This window comes from Haliotis asinina, chromosome 14, assembly GCF_037392515.1.
Source record: "Haliotis asinina isolate JCU_RB_2024 chromosome 14, JCU_Hal_asi_v2, whole genome shotgun sequence".
Taxonomy (NCBI): domain Eukaryota; kingdom Metazoa; phylum Mollusca; class Gastropoda; order Lepetellida; family Haliotidae; genus Haliotis; species Haliotis asinina.
Window position 1 is genome coordinate 36,507,818 of NC_090293.1, and position 25,987 is coordinate 36,533,804.

Below are 25,987 nucleotides of genomic sequence, written 5' to 3' on the forward strand. Positions count from 1 at the left end.
CTACACTTATCACCTCCCCATACGGACACTGCCCTAACGAGCATCACAAAACTATCAAGAAACAAACGTCAGCAAAAACTACAGGTAATGGATTACATACATTAACACTGGCCAGACTGGACACACATCTACACAGACGGGTCACACAACCAGGATAACCACACAGTAGCCTTCGCAACACACACAACACAACCAGGTATATCTACATCAGCAACATCAAACAATCTATCCATATATACCACAGAAGAACGGCAATATATCTAGCCTCCAAAATGGCAGAAAAAACTAATCACAACAAATTCCTAATCATCACGGACTCGCTCAGTGCAATACAATCTATTAGAAACAGAAATTTCAGAAACAGGCCTAATCTGCTACATCGAATACTGCACTCAACCAACACAATGACAAACCAAAATAAACAAATCAATATAGTGTGGGTACCCTCACACATTGGGATCACTGGCAATGAAATCGCAGACAAAGCAGCCAAAGAAGCAACAAACAACTCACGCATCAACTACCCACTAACTTACAGCAAACAAGAATACAAATTATTTTTTTAACTATTGTTAAAAAATTAATAACAAGGGAAAATTTTCAAACAACTACATACTTCCCCAGCCACGTGGACGTATAAAACAATCCAAAAACAAATCACATCAGTTAGCCTCTTTAGCCACTCACGGCAGATACAGTCTGCACTAAATAGGCTATATGTTGGCACAAAATTAAACCATCGCCATTCCAATGGGCTTTGCACCTCGTGTCAAGTCCCACAAACCATACAACACTTATTCTACACATGTAAAACTGTTTATCTATCTTAAGTATAATACAATTCTAAAACTTTTCTTGTTGTGGTTCTTATTTTATCCTTCACTATTTCGGTTAACTGGAGGCAGGTTTGCCGGTAAAACGGGTTGGTTTGCCTAAATGTCAGTGTAGTTGTCACCGTAACAATGGTTCATGTAGGTGTGCAAGTTGTTAACTAAGGGGCCGTTCATAATTTATCCTGGGATGATGATGATGATGATGATATTTTATGTAGTAGCATGTACAAAATGAACAAGTTCATGACAGCTACTGTTTAGATTGTCCTTCAACCCTCTCGGCTTGATGTCGATTACAAGCTATTACTTCTTTGAGCGATGTCCACTCTGATGGGCTAGTTTGGCGACTCCCTTCACCATTTCATTAGTACCCTGGCAATCAGTCTCAGTGCAGCCCCAGTAAATGGTCTCTCCTTCCCTTCTTCTTCTGAGTTCGTACTTGTATCCCCCCATTTTAGCATGGTAGATATGTTACTTTAGTCAGATGATGTTGATGATGATTTGGAGATTTAACGTGCGCTTCCCACTTCGTGCGCAGTCCCGTCAGGATATATATGAGATAGATACCGCAGAAGTACATTTTTACAGTAATGTTCTAGGTAAACTGTACTAACACATTTCTGCACAACACATACTACCCCAACATTCCAGCTATTGATTTCAATATCGCATAAATTGTGCTCAACTAGTTAGATGTTGTTATGAGAATTAATGGTGACGTACACACCTACCCTACATAAGCCTGCTTCAGGGAGATGCAGCATGTCAGTGATTACAGATAATGAGCTCTGTGCTTATTAGGTGATGTGTGACAGGGCCCTCTGTGTCAAATATCTTCAAATGAGTGAAGACGGGTCCGAGAAAGCCAGAACGATGACGTCATGCTGAAGGGGGTCGAGAAGGTACATCACTTTCTCGCATTGAAAGGTCATACAAAATTCAGTTTCAATCTGTGTTAAGCAAAACAACACCAAACAGACACACAGACACGTTATTACATTGTATACAACACAGAAGCATGTTCCAGGGTTCACCCACACCTAATACTACAAACATTCATAAGTCCACTAAAAACAGCCAAACCTTCAAATCGTTAGGTATATTTCTTACCAAACCCCCTTCAGTGGCGCAAATAACTCCACAGAAGCAGCTAGTGCAAACATTAAATTAAGAAAGCACACAAAACAAGAGAAACCATAGTACCATCAAATCCCTGGCACATTTCAAAATTCATAAATTAAATCATGCAATCCTAAAGCCCCTTCACCTCGCCATATCTATTGATCAAACACTGAATGGCTTACGGGACCATGAAGGAAAACCAGTAAATCACCATATCAATTTCGGCCGCAAGAAACAGAGAAAATAACAGCATGAGACGAGAAAGCGACAACACTAAACAAATTTGGATATCGCTTTCGCGCTTTAACCCTTTCTCGCCTTATTGGATACCAGTGGCACCACACCGAGGCAACAGGGGTGGCACGTAACGTGGTGTTTGATGTCCGTCTTACTGCCTCACTGTCTGACAGTATATCTATATACACGTATGCGGTAGCTAAATGACACTTGTAACAACCACAATACAGACATTGATTTTTAAAAGATAGCTCTCTCGAAAGGGTTAAAGAGAAATGATAATTTCCAAAACCAATTTATTGCTATTGTCTCATGATTAATGGAAGTCTTGTATGTGACTTCAATGTGCAGATCAGATCTGTCTGTATGTGTGAGGTAAACATAACACTGGATTGTCTGAATCATATGTATACTTCATTATCACCATAACTGTGATTCATTACAGGGACAACCACGTACTCAACATCAGGTTGAAGATCTGCATTATGACCGATGACAAATTATTAAACTGTGTAACTATGTGTGTGTACCATGTATCTAGTTAGATCTATATCTAATCTGGGTGTGGTTTTAAACTATAACCAACTCCATGTGTGTGGAAGGGGTGGGTACTGAGAGGATCATGGATTAAATTGCTTTTATGTTATTAGATTATATTATTAGATTGACTTTATGTGCTGACGATTAGTGTGGGTTCAAATCCCGGTTTTTGAACTGAGAACAAAAGCATTAAAATCTGTACTTTACTGAGAAAGTATAATCCTCAGTATCTCATGAGTTACATTACTCCCACGTGCTAAATGTCCGTGTGTATTCATATGTGGTTATTGTCTGCCTGCAGACACCGTCGGTACAATTTCAGTACCAAGAGCTAGCTATGTGAGACTTTGTTTACAGCATTACGTCTTACACGGCTTGAAAGGTTTATGGAAGACTGGCTTTGTCTTCAGTGACAGGGCGTTTCGAGGCCTCTCGGTGGGAGATGACTTACAACTTATCTACATTCCAAGATACCTATCTGAAAGCACTGACTTTTCTGCCTGCTTGGAAATCCACCACACTCCAATGGATTCAGGCTTAGTGTACAAGTGCTGTAGTTCGAATCATAGTTTCCTCGGGTGTTTAAGCAGTAAATAAAGACAATAAGTTGACAGACAGGTCATATAGATAGATAGATAGATAGATAGATAGATAGATAGATAGATAGATAGAGACAGAGAGGTGGATAGATAGAGCAACAATTTCCATTTGTTACATAATTCTTACATAATATATATTTCAATTTAGATAATAGAATAACATAGTAAATAAACTGTCACAAAAATGTACATAGGGATAGCGCATTAGCACGAGGGTCACATGGGAACCTAGAAGAAATACACGGCTGGTGTGTTCTATCAAAACGTACACTCCGTTCAGTGTCCAGTCACATGAAGTGAAACGTCATGATCTAGACACCACCTAGATAAAGCATCTCCATGATCCTGTTTGATACAGTTCTACACATGTTTAGACTCTTAACGCGTCACAGTTAAGGCACAAGAAATTTCCACCTTTTCACCATGCACACTAGGTGAAAAGGCGAGTGACTAGGACAATAAACACGTGAAACACAGCCCAGTGTCCCATGTCCACCCCAGCAAACACCATCCACACCACAGGTATCGCAGACCGTCAGTCTGTACATGCAGCTTGTTTCATTGCACGCTTGCCATCACTCATGATACGCCTTAACACAATATTGTCAGCCCATACGCACACGCACACGCACACGCACACGCACACGCACACGCACACGCACATGCAGGCAAACGATTAAACATTAACGGTCGTGGCGTTATAGCTTTGCAGCTTTTGTGTTTACAACTCTGTGCCTTGGATAAAGTGTAACTCATCAAAGAAGTTCAAAGCGTATATCAGATTGTTTCTTAAAGTAATCCTTACCACGTGACGTTTCTTCACAGAGATACAGTGCGTTGATTAACGAAGTGATCGTTCACATAAAGAGATGTTTTGTGGCAGTGTTACATATCTCAGGTTCTTTATGTTGATCTCGAAACCCCACACCATGTCGCTGGAGGTTAGTGTCTTGTAATTTGTATGTCTAAGGTCGTTATCAAGTCGTGACCTCATGTTCTAAACCCTGGGATATGTTACCGTTTGTTGTGTGCCTGGAGACTATAGTATATACAATCTAGATCAGGCCAAGAATCCCCATGTGAAACAATCTGACAGATCGAAGGACTAGAGTCACGTACTATATGTACTGTGGCGTTATACGTCGTTAAATTAAGTGGACTATCGTTTCTATATTCCTCCTGGGTCATGCTTGGGTATCACTACTGGATTTTGCCATTTGAGAGGTATACTGTTTCCTGTTTATTTCCAACTTTTAATTGTTTGTTTGATTGCCATACATAATCACAACTGTGAACAAAGGACCGGAACACCAAGGTCAGCCCAGTGTCCCTGTCAAGAGTGGTAGTTTAGATACAAAAACCGAAATTCTTAACGTTAATTGTGTTCCATAGTCATTGTTAGCCACTATCTGAATCCACAAACTGCACTGTATCCTCAGGACAAGAATACTCGTAGGTAGACAGATTCAGAACCATATCGCGGGAATGCGTCTTGATAAGCTGTTGCTTCTTTGCTTGCTTAACTCCTCACTCGACAATATTTCAGCCACATGACGCTGCTTTGTATATAACTAGTCCCGGCCTATGAGGTTTAGTAATATGTACATATCTTACGATGGTGAGTTTGAAAGGTCACAAGAGTCAAAACTCTGGAAGCTGCGGAACTGTGTGACAAGGCTGGTAAACTTAGACGATGTTGCATGCATACATATATATTGTGTATTTGTAGGAGTTGTTAGTGCTACACGAGACACCATGACACGCGGAGTTGCTGCCCTGCTGGCTCTGTTCCTCGCAACAACCCATGCAGGTACGTTTAAGCTCTGCTTCACAAGTACCTGGAAATGGTAGGTACCTCTAATAGGTACCTCGAAATAGTGGCTTACTTTTCTTGTTAATTTTTTCCCACCAAACACAGTAGTGCTCTTACTCAGAACAAGGTGGCATAGCCCAAATATCAACTGTTTTGCATACACATCAGAATGCATTTCTCACACTTATAAATTCTTTCTCTAACTGGTAATTTCTAGTCCACCCATATGCAAACTGCGATGGGGTTCACTTTGATCTGATCATTCCAGTCTTCGAACTTCGCTATAGTGACGTGAATCGTGTAATATTTCTTACTCATATTTGAAAGTTGAATATGTTTGAGTAATAAGATAGGGTTTTAACACAAATGGGAAATAGTTATTGTTGATTGTTTTTGTTTGTTAAATCTGAGTGAAGATGGGTTACAAAGGATATTTAACATCCAAGGGTCTGCAAAATAAATAACAATAACAAAACATAGTGACCCACAGACCTGTCTGCTTGTCTGTCTGTTAGGCTGTATGTTACAGTAAATACATTATCCCGTTCATATTTGAGACATTCTGTTTTTGATTGTCTGTATCAGATGTCTGAAAATAATACGTGCTATTCTGAATTTCTTCGTTGATATTAATTCAACATTGATGTTATTGATAGGACATTTAGGCAAGATGTAGACATCCCTACAGGCTATGGTCTCTGCTAGTTCTCTTTGCATACTCGAGTCAGAATTATTGCAAACAAAACCAAACAAGGGAATCAGAACAAAGACTTTTATCTTCAGAAGGACAGGGTAGAACTGCCTTGTCTTGTTCATATTCCGATCAATGAATAACACTGCAGTGTGTCAGTTATGTACAAGACCCTCTATATCAATCCATATATATTCCGTTCTATGAAGTCGACTTTTTAACACTTTTGAGGTAAAATCAGACAATTCAATGAAGAATTCAAAAAGTTATTCGATTGAGTCAGGCTTCATTGATGTTTGAGGGTAGAATTGAGAAACATCGCTATTTTCACGTCTTTTTTCGACTTTCATAAAGGTTAAAGGTGAAATCTGTATGCAAGGCAGTTTCGAGCCAAACAAACACACAAAAAGAAATAGCTATTTGACAGCTTTATAGAATTGTGCAGGTTTACAATTCAGTTCATATTTGGCAATACACAGAGTGGCAATGCCATACAGTAACAATGGAAATACAACCTGATATGGGAGTGTTGGTAACAATAAGGGTCGGCAATGATCGGAGTTTCAAATGGTCGCTTCATTCATCCTACGTTGTTCTATGGCAGGCATAGCACTGCGAAACTAATGTTACACATATTCATTCATACATGTAAATGTACTTGAACTGTCATAAGTTTTCCTTCAAGTGCATTCAAAATGTCAAAGTGATTTCACGTTCTAGATATGCATACGCGGCAGTTGTTCAGTAGACAAGCTGTTTTTCTCATTCTCACAAATCTCCGAAATTGAACCAACATAATATAAAAGTGTCGTAATAAATAATGTAACCTATTTGGGGTTGCAAAAAACAGCCGATATAATCCCTGATTTGAATAGTGTGATGTTCTGTATACTGACGTCAATATGGATTCTGGTCCATAATAGGCACCAAGAACAATGGGTACGTTAACAGAGCTCAAACAGCCAGTGTGCCCATAGTTCTCACATGTGATGTAAATCATCGGTATGCATTTTTCTTTACGTTACGAAATAGATACTTCCAAGCCAGACTCAAATGACGTTCGAAATAGATACGCTCAAGTCAGACTCAAATGACGTTCGAAATAGATACGCTCAGGCCAGACTGAGTGGGTGAGTTGGACTGCAATGAGTTTAAAGACACGACGGCTTCGTCATGTCAACACAGGCCTCAAACAAGGAAATTACACGAGTGAAACAGAAGAAATACATTTATTGTTCCACATCTTAATCATCATGGTCACTTTTCCATCCAGTTACCATATTTCAGTAACACACATAAAAGGGGTAACTACAAAACTACACATTTGATACACAAGTTGTTCGGCGTTGGGTGACTACAATAGATATTGAACTCACCAATACAATACAAATATGCAAATGTATATTGTACTTCAATTACTAGCATGCATGGTTTGTTGCTGTAGGTAGATGGTCTGGTGTGACCACGGATAACAAGCAGTGGTCCAACGCCATGAACAACGAAATTGACCTGATATACCGCCGACACTTGATAGTCGCCATCCGGGGCTGCGAGGGAGCAGACATGATGTTCTACCAGTATGTAAGCGCTGGAGAGTTTGTGTATGTGCGTATCGGTGATGCAGGAAACACGTACTCCGTGATGATGGCCAGTACACACTGTTCAGATGATGGATGTACTGTTGCAGCTTACGAGACAGCCGCCCATCTGGACTGCGATGAGTTTAAGGTACATTATGTCTTCTCCATTTCACGATGTCAAACTGACACCAACACCACCATTACACAAGACGAGTGAAATACGTCCATTAAAATGTTTACAGATGTAACTATCACGGTCAACAATCTACATACATACACCACAACATACTTCTAATACAGACAACATGTACTTGTAGCATACTTGCACAATGCGACAAATACAGCACAATATGTTGGACACAGAGATAGACATGCCACAGCTGACACTGGATAGCACACTTCATTACCTACATGTCATCCTCAAGCTCACGATTGTCCAAGAACAAGTTACTATTAGCGAAAAGCAAACAAACATACAAACGCCGACAACAAGTCACACATTGACTATGTAAAGAGCTGCCATAAGTGAAACACTGGTTAAACACCAAACCACCCCTCTATCTTTTTAATTAAACTTTGATACCTGTGTAAATAATTACGTGAAAATCGCCCAGGGTCTCTTCCGAATAGTTCAAATGTTAACATTGGTTCTTTCACTGAACAGATGCGACATGTATCGATATGTGCGATATATATCGTCTTGCAGAAATGGCACGATGTCAGCTGGGAGATCGATTTGCCTCATTGTTTCTTTGATGTATTGGTGAAGATGACATTTTCTCACTGATAAACATGGTGATTATTTCAATCAAGATCCACTTCCCGCTCCGAGCTATATGTGATTCCAATGTTACCAAATTTACTCATGGCAATGGGTGTGAATGGCGACACACGTCCTTTCTAGACACTCGAAAATGTACAGGAACGGTTGATCTACACGTAAGTCACTGCTTTTAAGACAATCCGTCGACGCATGATAATGTAAGCTTCATGTCTTCTTAACATACATTTCAAGTGGCAGTTTCAAGTGAACGTAACCTCAGCAATGTCACATTCAAGCACACGGGTTACAATTACACACACTCAATAGTTTTTGGCTCTGGCAAACTGGATAACACTGGACGCAAACTGGTATAAAAGTACAGATCTGTAATGTGCAGAGATATTCAAAACTTCCTAGGCCGACAACCAACAAACGATAACGATGATGTCACAAGCACAATTATTTTATGCTGATAATAAAATTAAAATCATCCATATGGCAACATCATCAATTTAGAGTGGTTCGTTAATTTTCTGTGATCTTGTCTAGTTGCAATATTACTATCGCCTTGATGACGCGAACTTGTGGTAGAAACATTTTGGTGGAGGGTCACTTTGTGGACGAGTAGTGATGCGCAAGTCATGTGACGTCACTCATACATTACGTTGTGTTCTGTGTTATCCACGGCTACGATGAGATAATATGACATTTGAATCTATTTGACCATAAAATGGTGCGACTGTACGGTGTGTAAGAAAGAGATTACTGTACTTGTGCCGGTCAGATACCATTTATCTTACAACGAGTTGTCTCACAGCGTATTTAACGAGCGAAAGTATTTAACAGACGTTTGTTTAGTAATCTCAAGTGTGTTACAACTGGTACTCTGAAGTAACATATCAGAGATGCAGGGTTATTGTTTAGGACATGTGAAACTGAATATTTGATCCTTACATATTACTTTAAGATACAGCTGACGTATTTGTTTGTAGTCATGTCGTTTACCTACAGCCAGACTGTAAAAGTGTAGGGATTAAAAGGGTTTAAAACATGGGTTGGATCTTGCAAAATTCTGACAGAAAATTTAAAAACAGATCACATGTACAAGGTGTCTAAACTATCAAAATTACAAGCAGCGTGACCCACAACTTTAGACAACATCTTGAATTTGTTTCAAATGACGAGTAAATACCCGAAGCATTGAGAAAATATTCTAAAACATCGACAATCGAAGCAAGGAGAGACTTCGCTGAAGATATACAAATGTACTTTGTGATATCAAAGTGGCCACAACAAGTTGCAGAGGGCAAACCTGTCGTCACAGATATGCGTGCATAGGGTGCGACATGGTTCGAGGGTCTTTCCTCAACACCTGTGCAAACATTTGTTTCAAATTGAGGTGAATCATGTTCACTAAACCAGTGGACTGCGTTCCATCCGGGTGTTCCATCTGCGTAACCGGACCGTCCCAGCAACATACACATCAGGAAACGTCCCAGGTCTTCGCCTCGTCTCCGCACAGACCATCAGAAATCGTCTCAGAGAGCACCTGATACGCCCTCGACGACCACTCGTAGGATGCACACTACGACGTCATCATTGACAGGCACGTGTTCGATGGTGCAGAACGTCCAGAGATGGAATTGGAGACACTGGCAGCGGATTTGGTTTAGCAACGAGTCTCGTTTTCAACTCCGAAAACACGATGGTAGGACGAGGGTCTACTGACGTAGGAACGAACGTTACGCCCGTAATTGTGTAGTTGAAGCGGATAGATTCGGATGTGAGAGTGTGATGGTGTGGGGGTCCATTTCCTACAACATGAGGAGTGATTTCGCACACCGTCTCGGGGAAATCTGACAGCAATTCGTTATAGGGACGAAGTTCTGCAACGTAACTTGCTTCTAGTTTTCGACCCTCAATGCTACGTTTTCCAGTAGGACAACGCCAGGCCGCACGTGGCACGAATCACCATGGACTATCTGAGGAATCAGAACATCACAGTTCTACCTTGGCCTTCAAAATCAGCCGATCTCAATCCAATTGAACATTTGTGGGACCAGCATGGTAAAAGTGTCCTACGACGTCAGCCTCAACCTCAAACACTGCAACAACTGTCTCAAGCCTTGCAGGAGGAATGGACCAGGATACCCGCACGGATTCAGAGACTGATCATGTCTATGTCTAGAAGGTGCCAAGCAGTGTTGAATGTTCAAGGCGGTCACAACAGATACTGACTTTCACGCCATCTGTATGTCGAGTGTAACGTTTCCAGAAACATTTTTCACATATACCTTGTAACAGTGACTGTTGACATCGCCCAAGTGAAATTTTATGTTTGTACGATCATTATTTCTATTATTATTGACAAATGAAACAAACTGTTCACATTACTGAATTGGGTGATTGGGTGATGTCAACTGAAATTAGCCTCAGTACTCTTCGTTACACTCCACTACTGAGTCAAACAAAACCTTATGGGAGGTCACGTCACGTAACATTTGAGATTGACCAATCAGAGCTTACCAAATCGCGAAAGTGGACATCCGCACATACCTTTTGAACTTTTTATCTTGAAAATGTTTCGTACCCGAACGATTCCGAATGCTATTTAGCGTACGGTCGCTTCTGGGCGATGCACACGGCGCACGTTACAACCATGACAACAATGAGAAAACAGTCGCTGAAAATAGTGTTTTTGGCAATATTCAAGTATGTCATCTTGCGGAAATATTAGCTAATGGTAACCTTGTCAACAGAAACCCCAAAGCGTATAAACTGCAGGTCAAATAACTGTGTTATATATGCGGATTTTGGTTTGTGGAGAGATCTTTGTCAGTGACCTGAATAGTTTATAAGTCCCTCCGATCCCTAAGTAGTAGCCTTTGTCTGATTGGTTAAATCTATTTAAGTGTCTCGCAATTGATTGGACGGTCATAGGTAGCTCAAAGGTTACCTGACGCGAACTTGTACTAGGTTTTGTTAGACTCAGTGGTGGAGCGTAACGAATAACACTGAGACTAAGTTTACTTAGACTGGCGTTCCATCACAGCCCTCACTGAAAGGCTTATCAGAAATATGTGTACCTGTCACCATTACCGGTGTCAAGGTTACAAGTTCCATGTGAAATAAAGTCAGGGCCTTGGCCGACGTCCTCTGAAACCGGAGTTGAAGGTTCATTGTCGGTACTGGACGTGACGATACGCCGTCTCTTTTTCGTATATTTCACACTCGTTGCCTCACCAGATGAGCGTGGTACCTCCTCAACTGAGCGGGGTTTCGTCATCAATTTACAGTTCTTGGAAAAAGCCAAACTGATTTGTTCCTTTGAGAGCTTGCAGTTGTTGTCGCTAACGTGTTGTCAGATCGCTCGATATACCGTACCCGTTTGCCTTGAGTGCTGGTCTTCCCTTCAGAACTCTCGCCTTGTCGTCAGGACACCACAAGTTTCACAATAATAGTGCGGGGTCGATCATCGTTTTGACGTCGCTTGTCAAGGCGGCGGGCCGGTGAATATAACGCGGGCTGTCATGTTTCAAAAGGATACATTTTCATTAAAGACTGACAGGATCTTTTCTTTACAAGACATGGATATCTCGATTTCTGATTCTGACACACCATACAGAATGACGTTATGAAGTCGACTAAATGAAAATCTTAAGGTTACACATTCCACTTTCTCATTTAGGGCATCGTTATCGTTGTATATAACATCATGGTTCTGTTTTACCTCGTTAATGTCTGACTCGAGCTCACTAACCCGTTTATCCAGATAAATACATTTCGAGTTGATTGCTTTAACTTCGGATTTCAAGATAGTCACGTAGCCCTATCATTAAAGTATTTCTTAACTCTTCCAGTGTAAGCGGACCGGGGTTTGATGCGACGTCGTTTGAATTTATCAGTAGCTGTTATGTCACACCCGCGGGTATAGCTTTGGCCTCCTAACAAGCAAGCCTGGTGTGCATGTGGGGCATGCTGCGATGTCACAGACAAAACTGGGTCACAGACAAAACTCGTGACGTCACGCACTACACAAAAGAATGTCGTTTCTTTTGGAATATATGCGTCAACATTTACATTTTCGCACCAGTTCATATCACAGAAAGATGCTGACAAATGGATCTCCAACAGTAAGAGGCAGATAAACAGGCTAAGTTGAAATTCAGAGCAAGTACTCACTGTCTCTGAAGTGTGACTTGTCGGGTACTCATCGGATGGGTAAAAGATCCAATTCTAACTCTGTACACATCGATTGGAATCATATTCTCGGGTAGAATGTGTGATCATACTCTTACTGACACACTACTCCGGGGAGGTGTATATAAAGGTTTGGTTTACGGATTAATTCAAGAAAATATCTCTCTGCTCAACAACAACACAAATCACGCCAAAACGGGCACATACACGAAACATTAGGACTACAACTTATATCTACTTACATCCACATAGATCTCTCTGGTTAACGGAGGTTAAAGGTCACGTCGTACGTCGTGGTTCGATTCTCTACGGGTTTGATGTGTGCAGTTCATTTCTGGTGTTCACCGCCATAATATTACTGGAACATTGCTGAAAGCGACATAAAACTCACTCAAACACTCACTATCTGCATGGCGTTATGTTCTTTTTGTTAACTAGTTATTTCTAGTTATTATATTATGTCACTTTCAGTATGTGTTCTATAACAACATGTCTTGGGTATGTTTCCTTTCCACAATGTAATGGTATGACTTCTCTCACTGTTTGCCTGGTCGCCTGTCCTCTCTGTACAATATCAGAAGTGAAATTTAATGTTTCTGTGGCAGCCATTCTGGTTCCGCTGGAACAATTTTGGTAAGTTCGAGGTGGGAACGGATTCAACGATTGGAGAAAACGTGATGATGGAGATGGACTACAACGTCAATGGGAATGATGGCGTGTTTATGCTCCGATCTCTGGAAACTGCATCAACTGTTGAAAATAAAAACGTAGAGTTCTACTATTACATAGGTAAGCATTGTCACAATTGCACAACGTATGTCATACATCTGGTACATGGTAAATGTTCAACAAATGATTTCACAACGAATAGTTATTTTGAAACCCTAACAGCTATGACAGTTTTCACCATAGATATACACAAGAGCCTTAATCAATTGCAAGCACCACCCACGTCTTTACATTATAGGTGAAATACACTATCTGATGTATATGCTTTGAAAAGTAAATACCGCGTTTTAAAAAGGTAGTTGTGACATACTTTACTCTGATTATGACTAAAACAAAACTGGCACTGAAATACAGTGTCCTTGCAATCTGAGATGAATACACAAAAGTTGTATGAATCACCACTGGCGACGTCAGAACTCCTTGCACTGATAACACCATATATTCTCCTCGTCATACTAGCAGTCAAATGTAATTCCCATTACAGGAATACTCTATAACATCAGGGCGACATTATGATCCCTTATTGGAGGGATGTTTTGAAAGTGTGGAAAGCGATAAAGTTCGATAACTGGACCAACGCTAATCGCTGTTCATATTATGTGTTATGAGCATTTATTCAGGGAACTGGACTTTTAAAACATGAATATTTCTGCGTATGGAGTAACTCTATTTTGCTATCTACTATTTACTGTTGGTATTGCTGTGTAGACGAGCCTCCCGTCATGTTGTCTCCCTCCATGGGTGGGGGGAATATCATCACCCTCAGAGAGGACACAACCATTGGGACTGACATCCTAACAACGGTCGGCCAGGACGACGAAGGGGACGCCATCACCTTCGGCGTAATAGGCAACTACTCTGACATCCTTGGATGGGTCAATGATACTTATTTCACAAACGCAACGTTCGACTATGAAACTCAAAAGGTCTACTACGTAACACTGGCGTAAGTACCCGTATGTTTTCTACAACCTGTGCCCTTATGTTTTCTCCAACATGTACCCTTCTGTTTTCTACAACCTGTACCCTTATGTTTTCTACAACCTGTTTCCTTATGTTTTCCACAACCTGTTTCCTATCCATCGACAGAGACGGTAATGATCAATCCCAGCTGGGACTTGATTGTTTGGGAAACATTCTCAGTACTTGATCAAATGTGAATGTTCTCGGCATAATAACAAACCTATAAACGAATGTAGTTTACTTGCAGTAATTACTTTAATGGCACTCGTGTGTCGGAATGTGTGTGTGTGAGTAGTCTTTATGTCGCATCAGCAATTCCCAGCTCCTTGCGCCCTTCCTGTGACTGCATGTTACCTAAAAGAGTGAAAGTGAGTTGGCCATCACTATAAACTCAAATATTTCAAAAACCTGATTTAAAGCATCAAGGCATATTAAAATGCTATAAATACGTTAACATGAAGTGGTTAGACACAGTTGTAAAAGATCGGACTAAGTATGAACATTTTACAACAGCGATACCCGACTAACGTACATCGGCGACTTCAAGCAAAGTGAACCTTTGGTACCGACACAGGACACTTCAGTAAAGAGGATATGTGTAATATTGTCCAGGGTGAACGCAACTTCAGACCAGAATGAGCGTGCCTTCTATGATTACATGTAACTTTGATTTTCCAATGTACCCAGTGATCATTCACATGCTCAGCAGGAGGTAATAAATCACATTACGGAAATTGGTGTTCCAGGATGACGTATTAGGAATAGTTTTTGCTGAAGTGCACACGTAACATATGTCTGTTTACTGTTTTAATGCCTGTAAAGATATACATTTAGAGCATTTGGTACATGTATTTGAAAGATGTTTACATGTATTGGTATGACCTTTAACCGTAATAACTGACGTGTATTAGTTATTCCTAAAGGCAAAATGTAGTTATAAGACTAGTTGTAAGTAGCAACGTACAAGAGGAATATTGGTTCTTCAGTTGATAACATTCTTGTTGATAAAATGACTGTTGTTATGACTGATCAGTTCTTTAGTTCAGTCACATCTAAAGGTTGTATTGAGGTATTCCTGTGACATTGTAGTCGACAACTGCAGAAAGATTCGTGCGGTTCTTAAATATATATAGGATTGCGTATGAATGCCAAAGTGCTGAACTGTGTTTGTTTAGAAACGCTGGTGAGTAGGAGAGAATACGTTGTTAAATGTTGGCATGTACGATTGTAGGGTGGGCTGGTACGAAGCGGAATGATAATGTCTGTCTCTGTGGGGATTATTATATATTTACTGGTTTTAGACATGGAGAAAAGACAACAAACTTAAGTGTTTTACACATGTATGGAGAGATCAGGCTGTATCTTAAAAGGGTACATATTCGCACTATGGCATGATATATTCAAATCAACAAATAACGAACCATCAATATTTTCAATTAAAACTCAGCTGTTGGTGCTAAAGCAACCTACTAATATGCTAAGTGACACTGGTCCTGTTTCAAAGTAACATGTCTCAGATACTTGGAGCATTAATATACTGTCAAGCGCCAAGTTTCTGTATGCCTTCTAAATATTAGCAATGACACAGAACTTTTATAAATACAACAAATGATTCTGAAAGTGAGATTACCAACCGTGTTGCCTGGCACGGTACGGAATATCAGGTCAGTGGTTATGGTCTGCCAGAGAAGTCACCTGTTTACTACATCAGGGTGTATTGACTGGAGCACACCTCATAATAAGGTTGAATCTGTCTCCAAGGTGAAATTTCTCTCCACATAAACACTTGGAATATTCAAAATGAACTTTCAGCCAACGGATCCTAGTCTCTTTGTATTTTTGCAAGTCCAAATGACCAATGAACACAGTTGTTACAAATTAGAAGCAACATGGTCATGTGGGTAATTACTGGGTTTTTTTCTATAAAACTGCACCTTAAGCACATCTCAAAAACGTTGAAGATTTACACCCCTATTCCACTGATTTGCGATCGGTCCCGATTCACTTTTTTTCGAAAAGTCATAGTTTAATCGTATTCTATCTGGAATGGGTCCTGGGCGATTGGAAATAAACAGGAAATAGTCGTGTGCCACCGGGAGGCCTAAAAGGTCGAAAACGTTAAAAAAACGCAGACCGTTCAGAGCTGATGAAAATTAAGCGCAATTCAACCGTAAGTGAATCGGCTGTGTCGGGAGTTGACCGTAAGTTACCCGAGGCGAAAGTAAGCAATCGTGATGACCGTAAGTCAGCCGTGAATGACACGTGACATAATTGGCAATGCAATAACAGCCACGTAAGACCCCATAAAGGAACGACTGACCACTACTGTCCACGACTGATTCCCGATGCGATCCCGTAAAGGTCAAAGACTTAAAGTTAAATGCTTTAAATCAAATACAAATCAAATGTTTACAAGAACAACGCTTAGTAATCGAAGGGCTGCAGGTTTGAAACCAGGTGTCGGCACTGTAATTTTTCAATAAGGTGGTATTTTACGATCGCATTCAAGACAAGTAGCAATTTATTGTCTGGTACTATTTCTCAGAAAGCCTGTTGGGCAGGGAACAATTTTCAAGTAATGCCCCCTAATCGACGGGGCATCGGGATATGACTAGAAATACTGCCTTGCAAGAACAATAGTGAGTGAGTGAGTTTATTTTTACAATATTCCAGCTATATGGCCTAGAACAATAGTGACGTCACTGGAGGTTTGTAACTGGGCATGAGACATGTGACGTTATAATGCTACACGATTCCTCTGCATCACTGTGAGAGTAAGTTGGCTATGGTGTGTCTGGACACCCTAGGAGGGATAGGTACCTCTCTCCAACTGCTATGTGCCTATTGGTTTCTAGTCGGAATTTAATGAAGAAGTGGGAAATCTGCTGTGGTCGGGGAATGTTGGGGCGTCCATGGCGGTTTTCCGCATGTTAATCGGAAATTATGCGTTCTATAATCAAAAACAATCTAGAGTAATCCGCTATAATGTGAGTGTGTCGGAAACGTAACGCCATTTACGCAAGTCAAACAGCATCTTATTGGAAACAATCGTGAGTCAGTCGTGATATTACATAGGTAATTTGCAGTATAAACTCCAATTAAACGTAGCTTATCGGGATACCTCGTGAGTAAGTCTTAACAGAAATTGTACGAGATCGGTTCCTTATCTGAACCTATTTGTAGGAGCATCGTAACATAACCGTAGGAACCGTAATACCCCCATTTCCATGGAAACCGACCAAATCACGACTTCCGGTTTGTTTGTTTTTTGCGAAATCGGTGGGAATCCTGAACTGTAATTGAACGGCAGAAGTCGTTAATTGCATTGATCTTTAGATATCGGCAATGGTCTGGAACAGATCGGGGAGAGTGGGAACAATCTTTGAACCGGTTGAAAAAAATTGTCACGATCTACGGAACCCGGCGGTTGATCGAGAATTAAACGGAGACAGCATGAGTTCATTGAAAGTCAGTCGTATGTTGATCAGATGCAGCGGGAACGCAAAGGGAATGTATCGTGCAACCGACTCCAGACCATCCGACTCATGTCACGATTCTACTCTGATACTCACCGGACCCCACTCTTAGAATCACATGCCAATTACTGCCAACATCATTGTAGGACCGACTCCAATCCAGCTACGTTGCACTCCTGACCAATCCGATCGACTCACGCCCAATATCTCGCTTCATTTCCGACCCGTGGCCGCTCCAGGATTGCTATCAAACAACCAGTCGATGCCAGACGATATTCCAAATGCTCTACTGTACATGTGACCAGCTCTTCAAAACAACGACTGCTGGTGGGGTGAGGACAGTTTGTTGCCTAGTGTAGTCAAACCGATTTACAGAATTCATATTTCAACAAAACATCGCCCTAAAACATTTGACAAAGTATCAAATGGACAGCAAAATCAATCATTCTAAGAGAATGTTCTCTATAACAAGTATGTTACCATCTGACAGACTGCACTGACTGAATTAAAATATAGTCATGTTGCACTCTGGAGAGAAGGACCGAATCCAGTTCGCGTCCTTGGTGTCCACCATTTTTACTCAACTCCCAAGAGACTTGTACAGGCTCACCCGTGACCGTTTCCAGATGGATAGGAGAACAGAACAGCAGCCTGTCCAGAGGCAACCTGTCTCCGACCTTTCAAGTCACACCTTAGCCGCAGCAGCAGCCAGTTCAACTAGTATGGTCGATTTGACAGCCACAACCCCATCAGCCCAGTTGGCACCCTCCTCCACATCAATGACCGCCACAGATACAAGGCCCGCACATGTCCGTCTGGCAGTCACAAGACTCCTGATTGATGCAGCAGCGATTGCCAGGTCATTTCGATGGAAATCAGCAACCACCACAGCAGCAGCAGCAACCATCTTCACTGTAAGGAACCAAGTCCAGTAGCTGTCCACCTGTGACTGTCGCCAGCACTCCGATCAACCCTGACTAGAGTGGTGGCAGTTCATTTAACATTAGCAGCATATTTAGACAGTTTCTTGACGATGATAGTAGGGAATAGACAACTGAGCAATAGTATCAAGAATTGTGTCGAATGTGACTTTAACAGGGGTGTGCCAAATATGAAAGAAGCTTTCTCATTGTTTAGTTTTGTTTTGAGGTAAATATGATGTTCATGTGTACACGTATTTAAATATGTTCTTATGTCTTGGATAATTTTGTTGTAATAAATTTGAATGTCGTTATTCTGTCTATTTACTTCATCATTACACTATAAGAAATGGACCTAAATTGAGAGTGGTGTGGCACTGAGTCAGGTTATTACCCACTTGTGATACTGAGTGAGTTCATTAAACATTGGTGACACTGAATGAGATCCAGTAGTATCTTTGGTGGCATTTAGAAGTTTGTGTAAGTAACAACATGCACATTTTATGGATTTTAACTCCTACCTGTTTGCAAGTATGACGTTTCGGTGAAAGGGCACAAGGTTCTATCTTGATAATGGTGGTAGAACAAGCACCAGTTAACACGTATTAATTAAGTTGGAATCCAATAAAACTGCTTGTTGCGAGTTCTGTAGTGTCTCTATTTGGTCCTTCGGTAGAACTAACTGTATGCAAGTTGGCATGCTGCCTCCATTCCCCTGGGATGATATTTTTATCAACATGTCCCTGACCTAGGTCGGCGTCATGTACACCTGGATATCTTATCCTCATGACACACCGCTGCCTCAGCCATGACCCTCACTATGTCTGGACCCTACTGCAAAGTTGTCAGGAGTGCCTGTATGCTAGAATTCAAAGGCATTCTCAACTACTCTCCTCGCCTTTCACAACCTGTACTTGGCGATTAACTCCTGTTCAGTGAGTCCTGGAGTAAGGTTTCATCAAATACGCTCGAAGTGCAAATGCGTCGTCAGACAGGATGAAGTAAGAGGATCACCAGGAGGGAGACCCCCATTCATTGAGTCCTGAATTGTTGAAGATCCTACGTCACTCCACATGAATCTCTAAAGTGCGTTGTCCAGTGCATGGAGGACAATCAAGAAGAAGCACTTGAAGTTGTGATATAGGGATCCTGATCTGGGAGGTTTGCGTATGGCAGCATGTGTTCCATCAAGGGCCCCAATGGCACGAGGGATGTTCCATTTGTGTTCACAGTCTAAGCTCCCTCGTCGCCATTCCTCAGATGTAACAGGAATTATCACATCATCTTTTTAGATCTGTAGCACAGAACATCAAACAGGAACTGTGCAATGGTGTGCCCGGAGACTCATAGGAGAGATGCCAGGTACCTGAGGGTGACTGCCAGCTTCAGTCCTGGTTCAAGGTCTTTTTTGAAGTTTGTGTCCGATTTCTCCAACATTGGACCAAGTGTGTTGAGCAGTTCATCAAATGTGAGAGGAGGCACCCTAAGGTAATTGGAAAATGATGAGGTATCTAAAAATATCACCCCCCGCATCAGTCTATCATAGTGTTCAAACATCAATCGTCTCTCTTGAGCCAACCACATGCGCGTCAAAAATCTTCTTCTTCTTCTCAAGTTCTACATTCGTAGCAACTGTATTAGAATGTCTATGATTCAGTTGAAACTGGTGCTGGAGGATGAGCTTGGGGTCCATGTTTTCAGTTGCAGCTCGGAATGAAGAAATGAAGAGCAGCGGCGATCGGGTACTTTCATACCCGATTTAAAAAAAAATAAATTGGCTGATTTTATCGTGATATCATGGAATATAAATCGATAGTTGATCGGACAAAGCGTGACTAGAGTGGCCATGGATCGCCATGGGTGTATATCCAACGTTTTAGTAATCACGATGTAAACCCGCTAATAGACGCTGGCCCGGATATGGCACCTAATTGCCAGCACACAAAGTGGACCACTTTCTAAATGGCATTGCGTAATAGCTTCGGCAGTGGGAGCCTTGCCAATTCACATTTATCAGAGGGGTACACAAAGTGCGCAGTCTTGACTATCAGTTCTCCGACTTCCATTTTTTGTGGAAGTCGAGGTAGTTGAGCGGGCTAGGCGACTGAATCTGTGTGCTGGCGGATGGGACTCAACCAAAAGAATACTAGAATTTGAGAACTGAGAAAATGAAATCCCAAATAAGACATATGTTGCATTTGACCATTTTCTAAAAGGCATTGTGTAATCATGGCGCAGGTAACAAGCAACAAATCGACCGAGATGTTTGGTGCCTGCAAATATTAACCTCTTGATATTTTGATAACGAAAATAATGTGCACTTGTAGGTATAAGCACAAAGAAATCATTATTGTACAATGCGTAATTCTGCCTCACATGTAATATCCCCATTAATCTAAGATCTGCCTGGTCATGATTTGTCTGTAGTGATTTTGGCCTAACGGTAGCAACTGGAAAATATTCCCAAACTTTGTATGCTGAAAGAATGTGTCCACATTGCAGTTCATGAAGTTGAAGATGAAGTTCATAGAATTTGTATTGATAACAGTTACAGATGTTTGCATAAAGAATACCAGTTATAGAGCACTTTGTCAATGTGATTAACAAAATTGACACAGTGTGTAACATTTGCTTCAAAAGTTACAAAAAGGGATGAATGTTGTACTATTGGATATCAGAAATGTTGACAATCTCGTTATCGAGAATGTGTTTGACATGGACGTGTTGTAATAAGGGGACCATGGCAACTGTTAGCTCTGAACCGCTTGGACAACACTTATAACACAAATATCATGTAAAAAGACATCGATGATTGATATAAATATTTCCAATTGTTTGAAAATGTAAGATTCAGTTATTTCTGATATCCAGAGCCTCTGACGGCTTCAACCGTATTGACAACGGATTAACGTTGTTCATCACTGATGTGGACGACGAGGACCCCGTCATCTCTACCGGGGACACATCTGTTCAGGAGGAGCTACCGATAGGGACCAAGGTGTATGCGTTGTTTGCTGTCACCGACGCAGATACATTCAAGAATTTCACTTATGAACTAACAGGTAAGGATTTCCAAAGCACATGATGATGTGCTGTGCCAGCAGGTAAATGTGATAAAACAAAGCGCATGATGAGATACATTGTTTAAATTGTCAGCAAGAAGGTTAAAGTGATTAACAATACATAGTCTGACCATATGTTATGGAACTATGTATTCCGTTCAGTATTTGATGTGTTAAGAACAACTTATTGTATCTGTTTCGGTCTGTTACCAACTCTGCAAGCAGTCAGTCAGTCATTCATGCACTCCATCCACATGTGCAGGTGTAGACAAGGAGTTTTTCGCGGTCAGTGCTGATGGTGTGCTGCAGATGGAACGGAGACTAGACAGGGAGGTGAAGGACACTGTGTCAGTGACGGTAACAGTATTTGACTCCGCCTCGAACAGCGCCACGACCGATCTCACACTCACTGTCACAGACATCAACGATAATGCTCCAGTATGTGACCAGGACATGTACTTTATCAACATAGCCGAGGGCACATCTGATGGTAAGGGCGTCAACTGTCTCACACTCAGTAGGTCTCAAGATTCTAGTCACTCTAGTAGCCATAATGAAGTTTGGCTGAAATCGGCACCCCGGTGAGAAACGCAACAGTGTCCACTTACCCTACGCCCTAAAATGACCCAGTCAAGAAGAACTGTTAAGACCATAGTATATAAACCACACTGTACACTCTGGACAGTCCAAAACATTATTTGCTATCGGAATTCAACGTACAAGCTCCTCCCTTTCAAGTTATGTCATAGGTTTTACAGATTCTTCATTTACTTGATCTAATGTGTCGCAATTGCTGGAAGCTGTCACGTATATTTCTTTATTCAAATAAAGCAACAATAACTGTGAGAATGTTTGTTAGAATGATGGAGAAAGACTCGCTAACGGCTAAAGTATAGACAATTCGCATCATTTCCCTTCAACCATCAAATACATCAACTAATATAAAACTGAAAGTGAATAAATTGGCAGCCGTCACAATTTACCAAGTGCAAGGCAAGACAACACAAATACGACATACGATAAATACGAAATGTTACTGCTTCCCAAAGCCAGCCTGGGTCATGTCATGTTGACAGGCGCCGAGGTGCAGCAAATAAAATAGTGTCAACGTTCATTTTAAGTTTAACGTACTTTACTACACAATGTTTTTAATTATCCGACGTGTGCCTGTGGAACAACGGACGTTTTCGTGTTTGCAGAGAAAAATGTACCACCATATGTGATATGTATTCTTCAGAAAACATTAAACTGATGGATGCAATCAACTGCAGTGACGTTGATGATGGCAGTGCCAGTACCTTGGTTGCGGCAATTATCTCCGGAGACACCGACAACATATTCTCCTTCACAGGCTTAGAAATGTTTGGATCACCGAAACTGGCGGACTATGAGACTCTAGAGGGCAGTGACTACAGCTTGTATTTGACTGTACATGTCACTGACCAACCCAGCTCGGGGCCGGTTATGACAGGAACCGTCCATGTCGTCGTCCAGGTACAGCAAATTCAGCGTGCATATCTGCAGGCAGATAGTGTTACTCACGTCCGCAGGGAGCTTTACCCTGGACTAAAGGATAAATGAATAGGCTACATATTTTTGACATGTCGTCAAACTGAACCACGGATTCTTCCCGATCTGTGTGTTCTTCCCTAATCACAATACATATCCTTTTCTGATTAATCGATATGTGATCGTTTGTATTTGTTAAATTGAAATAGCTAAATCACGACAGCTATTCCATTGCTACAGGTCTCGCCTGCCAATGAGCACGACCCGTTGTGGAGTTCGCCCAGTATAATAGCAGGAGCGTTTCCGGAAGTGACAATCGCTGAGGACACCCAACACGACACTGTCATTGTCACATACACAGCTACTGATGATGATCATGGTGTTGATGGATCGCTGTCTTACGAGATCGTGTCTGTCACAGGAAGTAAGTGATCGTCTCCAGTAAGATCCAAATGAAACTTTTTACCCTTGAGACCTACGTCCTAATGTATATCGATTACCTATGTTTCAAGGTGATGGCAGTAATGGAAACGGCAAGTTTCTGCTTGATAGTATGAACGGAGAATTAAGGGTATCGGACATTCTGGACTCTGACACGGAGACAGGAGGGGTAGCCCACTACGACATTGTGATCAAAGCTGTGGACGGAGGTGTCCCATCAAAGAGTCTACAGGCAACACAGAGAGTAATACTTGCCAACGTCAACGACAATGCTCCTGCATTCAAAGACGCTCCACTGGAGGTGACAGTAGCTGAAGACGTGTCCATAGGCGATGTTGTTCTGCAGCTGACTGTTACAGATGCTGACGGCGACACTACAACACTGTCTACAATAGATGTCACAACTTTCACGACAAGTGCATCGGATCTTGTGACAGCAGCATCTTTAGACTTTGAGACTGAGACTTGTTACAGTGTAGTTATAAGGTTGGGTCGAGAGTTTTACTTGTTATAAGCTCATTACTTATATGTCTTCCAGCATATGTGTTCCAGCATTGTTTTAATTAAAGTGTTCCGTGCGGTACAATAGAAATTAAATGTTCTAAGTAAGCTTTTGATCGACAAGGACTACATCCGCAGTACTACCCTATTCATTATCAGTTGTCCAAGTTTTCACAGATAAAGAATTATCATCTTGTTAAAGGTACAATGTAAAGTTTGTCACGGTCACGTTTTGGTCCTGGTATTCTACAGGTGTGAGGAACGTCAAGCGGCAATGATTACATAGTTTACCCTATCTTTCTGTAGTGCTACTGACGGCACCTTTACGACCACCTTGCCGGTAACCGTGACGGTGACCAACGTCAACGACGAAACACCAGTTATAATAGTAAACACGGACTTCAAAATATTTGAGGAGACGCCCGTTGACACTGTCCTCTCCGGAGCCTTTACCGTCAACGACGCGGACAAGTTGGGCACGTTCACCTATAGTCTAGCAGGTAAGTCCCTGACAGTCAGGAAGTGTGCAATGACATTTGACAGTTTGAAACAGACATGATTTATTATGTACTGAACGTTGGCCGCACTGAGATTAACATGTTGTCTGTTTGTAATGTCCCGCTCCTTTCACAGCTTAACACTCCTGGTTACAGTTCTGGTAAATATACTTTCACATTCAAAATCAGTTTACTGTGCTCCCTGATTCAAGCCCAATACTGGTTGCATTTGACATGGCTTGAGGTTGCTGCGAAACAAGCGATGGGAAGTTAACTTGCAGCTCACTCAGTCAACGTCTTCATCTGCCGAATGCCTGACAAAATACAGCGTATATACAAATACACCAGAAACTGCCAGTCATCTTGGGTGATGTCTTTGCTGGAGGACCACTGACTAGAGCATACTTTCATATAAAAGAGAAATACAGAAACAGTGATTACACGTGATGTTTACACATCATTCCCATGTACAAGGAACTGACAGATCAGTGAAATTTTATAATCTAAAAAAAACACTAAAATGGAACACGTTTTAACAAAACATAAGGGTTATGAAATGATAGCTATAAGTGGATAAGAAAAGGAAGGACAAGAAGCGACAGTCAGATAAGAAACAGCAGTTTCTGAAATGAAGTGGCTGAAATGGCTCTTTCAACGAGGGATCAAACCCGTTCGACTGGCCAAACATTTATTCATTTGAGGCATGATATTGTATGAACCTATCTTTCAATTACAATGTAAGGGAGTCTCTTCAGTTCAGTGTACATGTCTCCCGATCATATCCCAGACGTCCTGAATGGGGCCACGGCCTTCTGTTGACATGTACCATTAAAACTGTATATCTAATTCCTGTCACAACATACATCTGCAGGAGCTGACGCCTCGTATTTCACTATAACGTCGTCTGGAGACTTGAAGATGGCAAATAGAATCAGCTTCAGTAGTCGAAACGTCACCGTTGATGTAACGGTCACTGACGGCAACGGACACAGTGCGACGGCGACGTTGACTATCCCAGTTGTGGACATCAACGACAACTCTCCTCAGTGTGAACACAATGTGTATGAGGTGGAGGTGCAGGAAGGAGCGGGAGGTTGGTGAACGTTTGTGTGAATAGGACTGGAGTGACATTCATTTCTATATCTACCTCATGGGCGTCAATAATATGAGATTGGCAGAACATGTTTCGAACTAACCTTTAGGCAAGACACATTACTGGTTGTATTATTAAGATCGGTCCTGTAATGATAGCACAAGGGTAACAGATCATTTCATATACATTACTACCGGCCTATAAAAAGTATCAACTGAGTTGAACATAGTGACCAACGACTTTACCCTGTACAGAATTCGGCCTTATTCCTTTGCTGCATATATTACCCATACACAACCGTGCTGGGAGGTCGTACTCTCCTTCAATCTCGAAACCGTCTTAGATTCTTGGTAATGGGCTTTGGTTTTACAACAGAGCACATGTGCAAGTTTGTTCTAAAAACGTTTCCCAAGTGTAT

General features: G+C 41.4%; 1 protein-coding gene across 1 annotated transcript in view; it reads left to right on the forward strand.

Annotated features, from left to right (window-relative positions):
* The first annotated feature begins 5,086 nt into the window (after nt 1-5,086).
* The window catches only part of LOC137260785 (protocadherin Fat 4-like), a 51,319-nt gene continuing 30,418 nt past the window's right edge, over nt 5,087-25,987 (forward strand). Inside the window, exons 1-11 of the mRNA XM_067798355.1 lie at nt 5,087-5,141; nt 7,280-7,563; nt 12,984-13,167; nt 13,816-14,053; nt 21,338-21,528; nt 21,791-22,018; nt 22,766-23,022; nt 23,278-23,461; nt 23,550-23,964; nt 24,286-24,479; nt 25,348-25,569. Coding sequence (XP_067654456.1) covers nt 5,087-5,141; nt 7,280-7,563; nt 12,984-13,167; nt 13,816-14,053; nt 21,338-21,528; nt 21,791-22,018; nt 22,766-23,022; nt 23,278-23,461; nt 23,550-23,964; nt 24,286-24,479; nt 25,348-25,569 — 2,452 coding nt within the window. The remainder of the gene's footprint in view (nt 5,142-7,279; nt 7,564-12,983; nt 13,168-13,815; nt 14,054-21,337; nt 21,529-21,790; nt 22,019-22,765; nt 23,023-23,277; nt 23,462-23,549; nt 23,965-24,285; nt 24,480-25,347; nt 25,570-25,987) is intronic.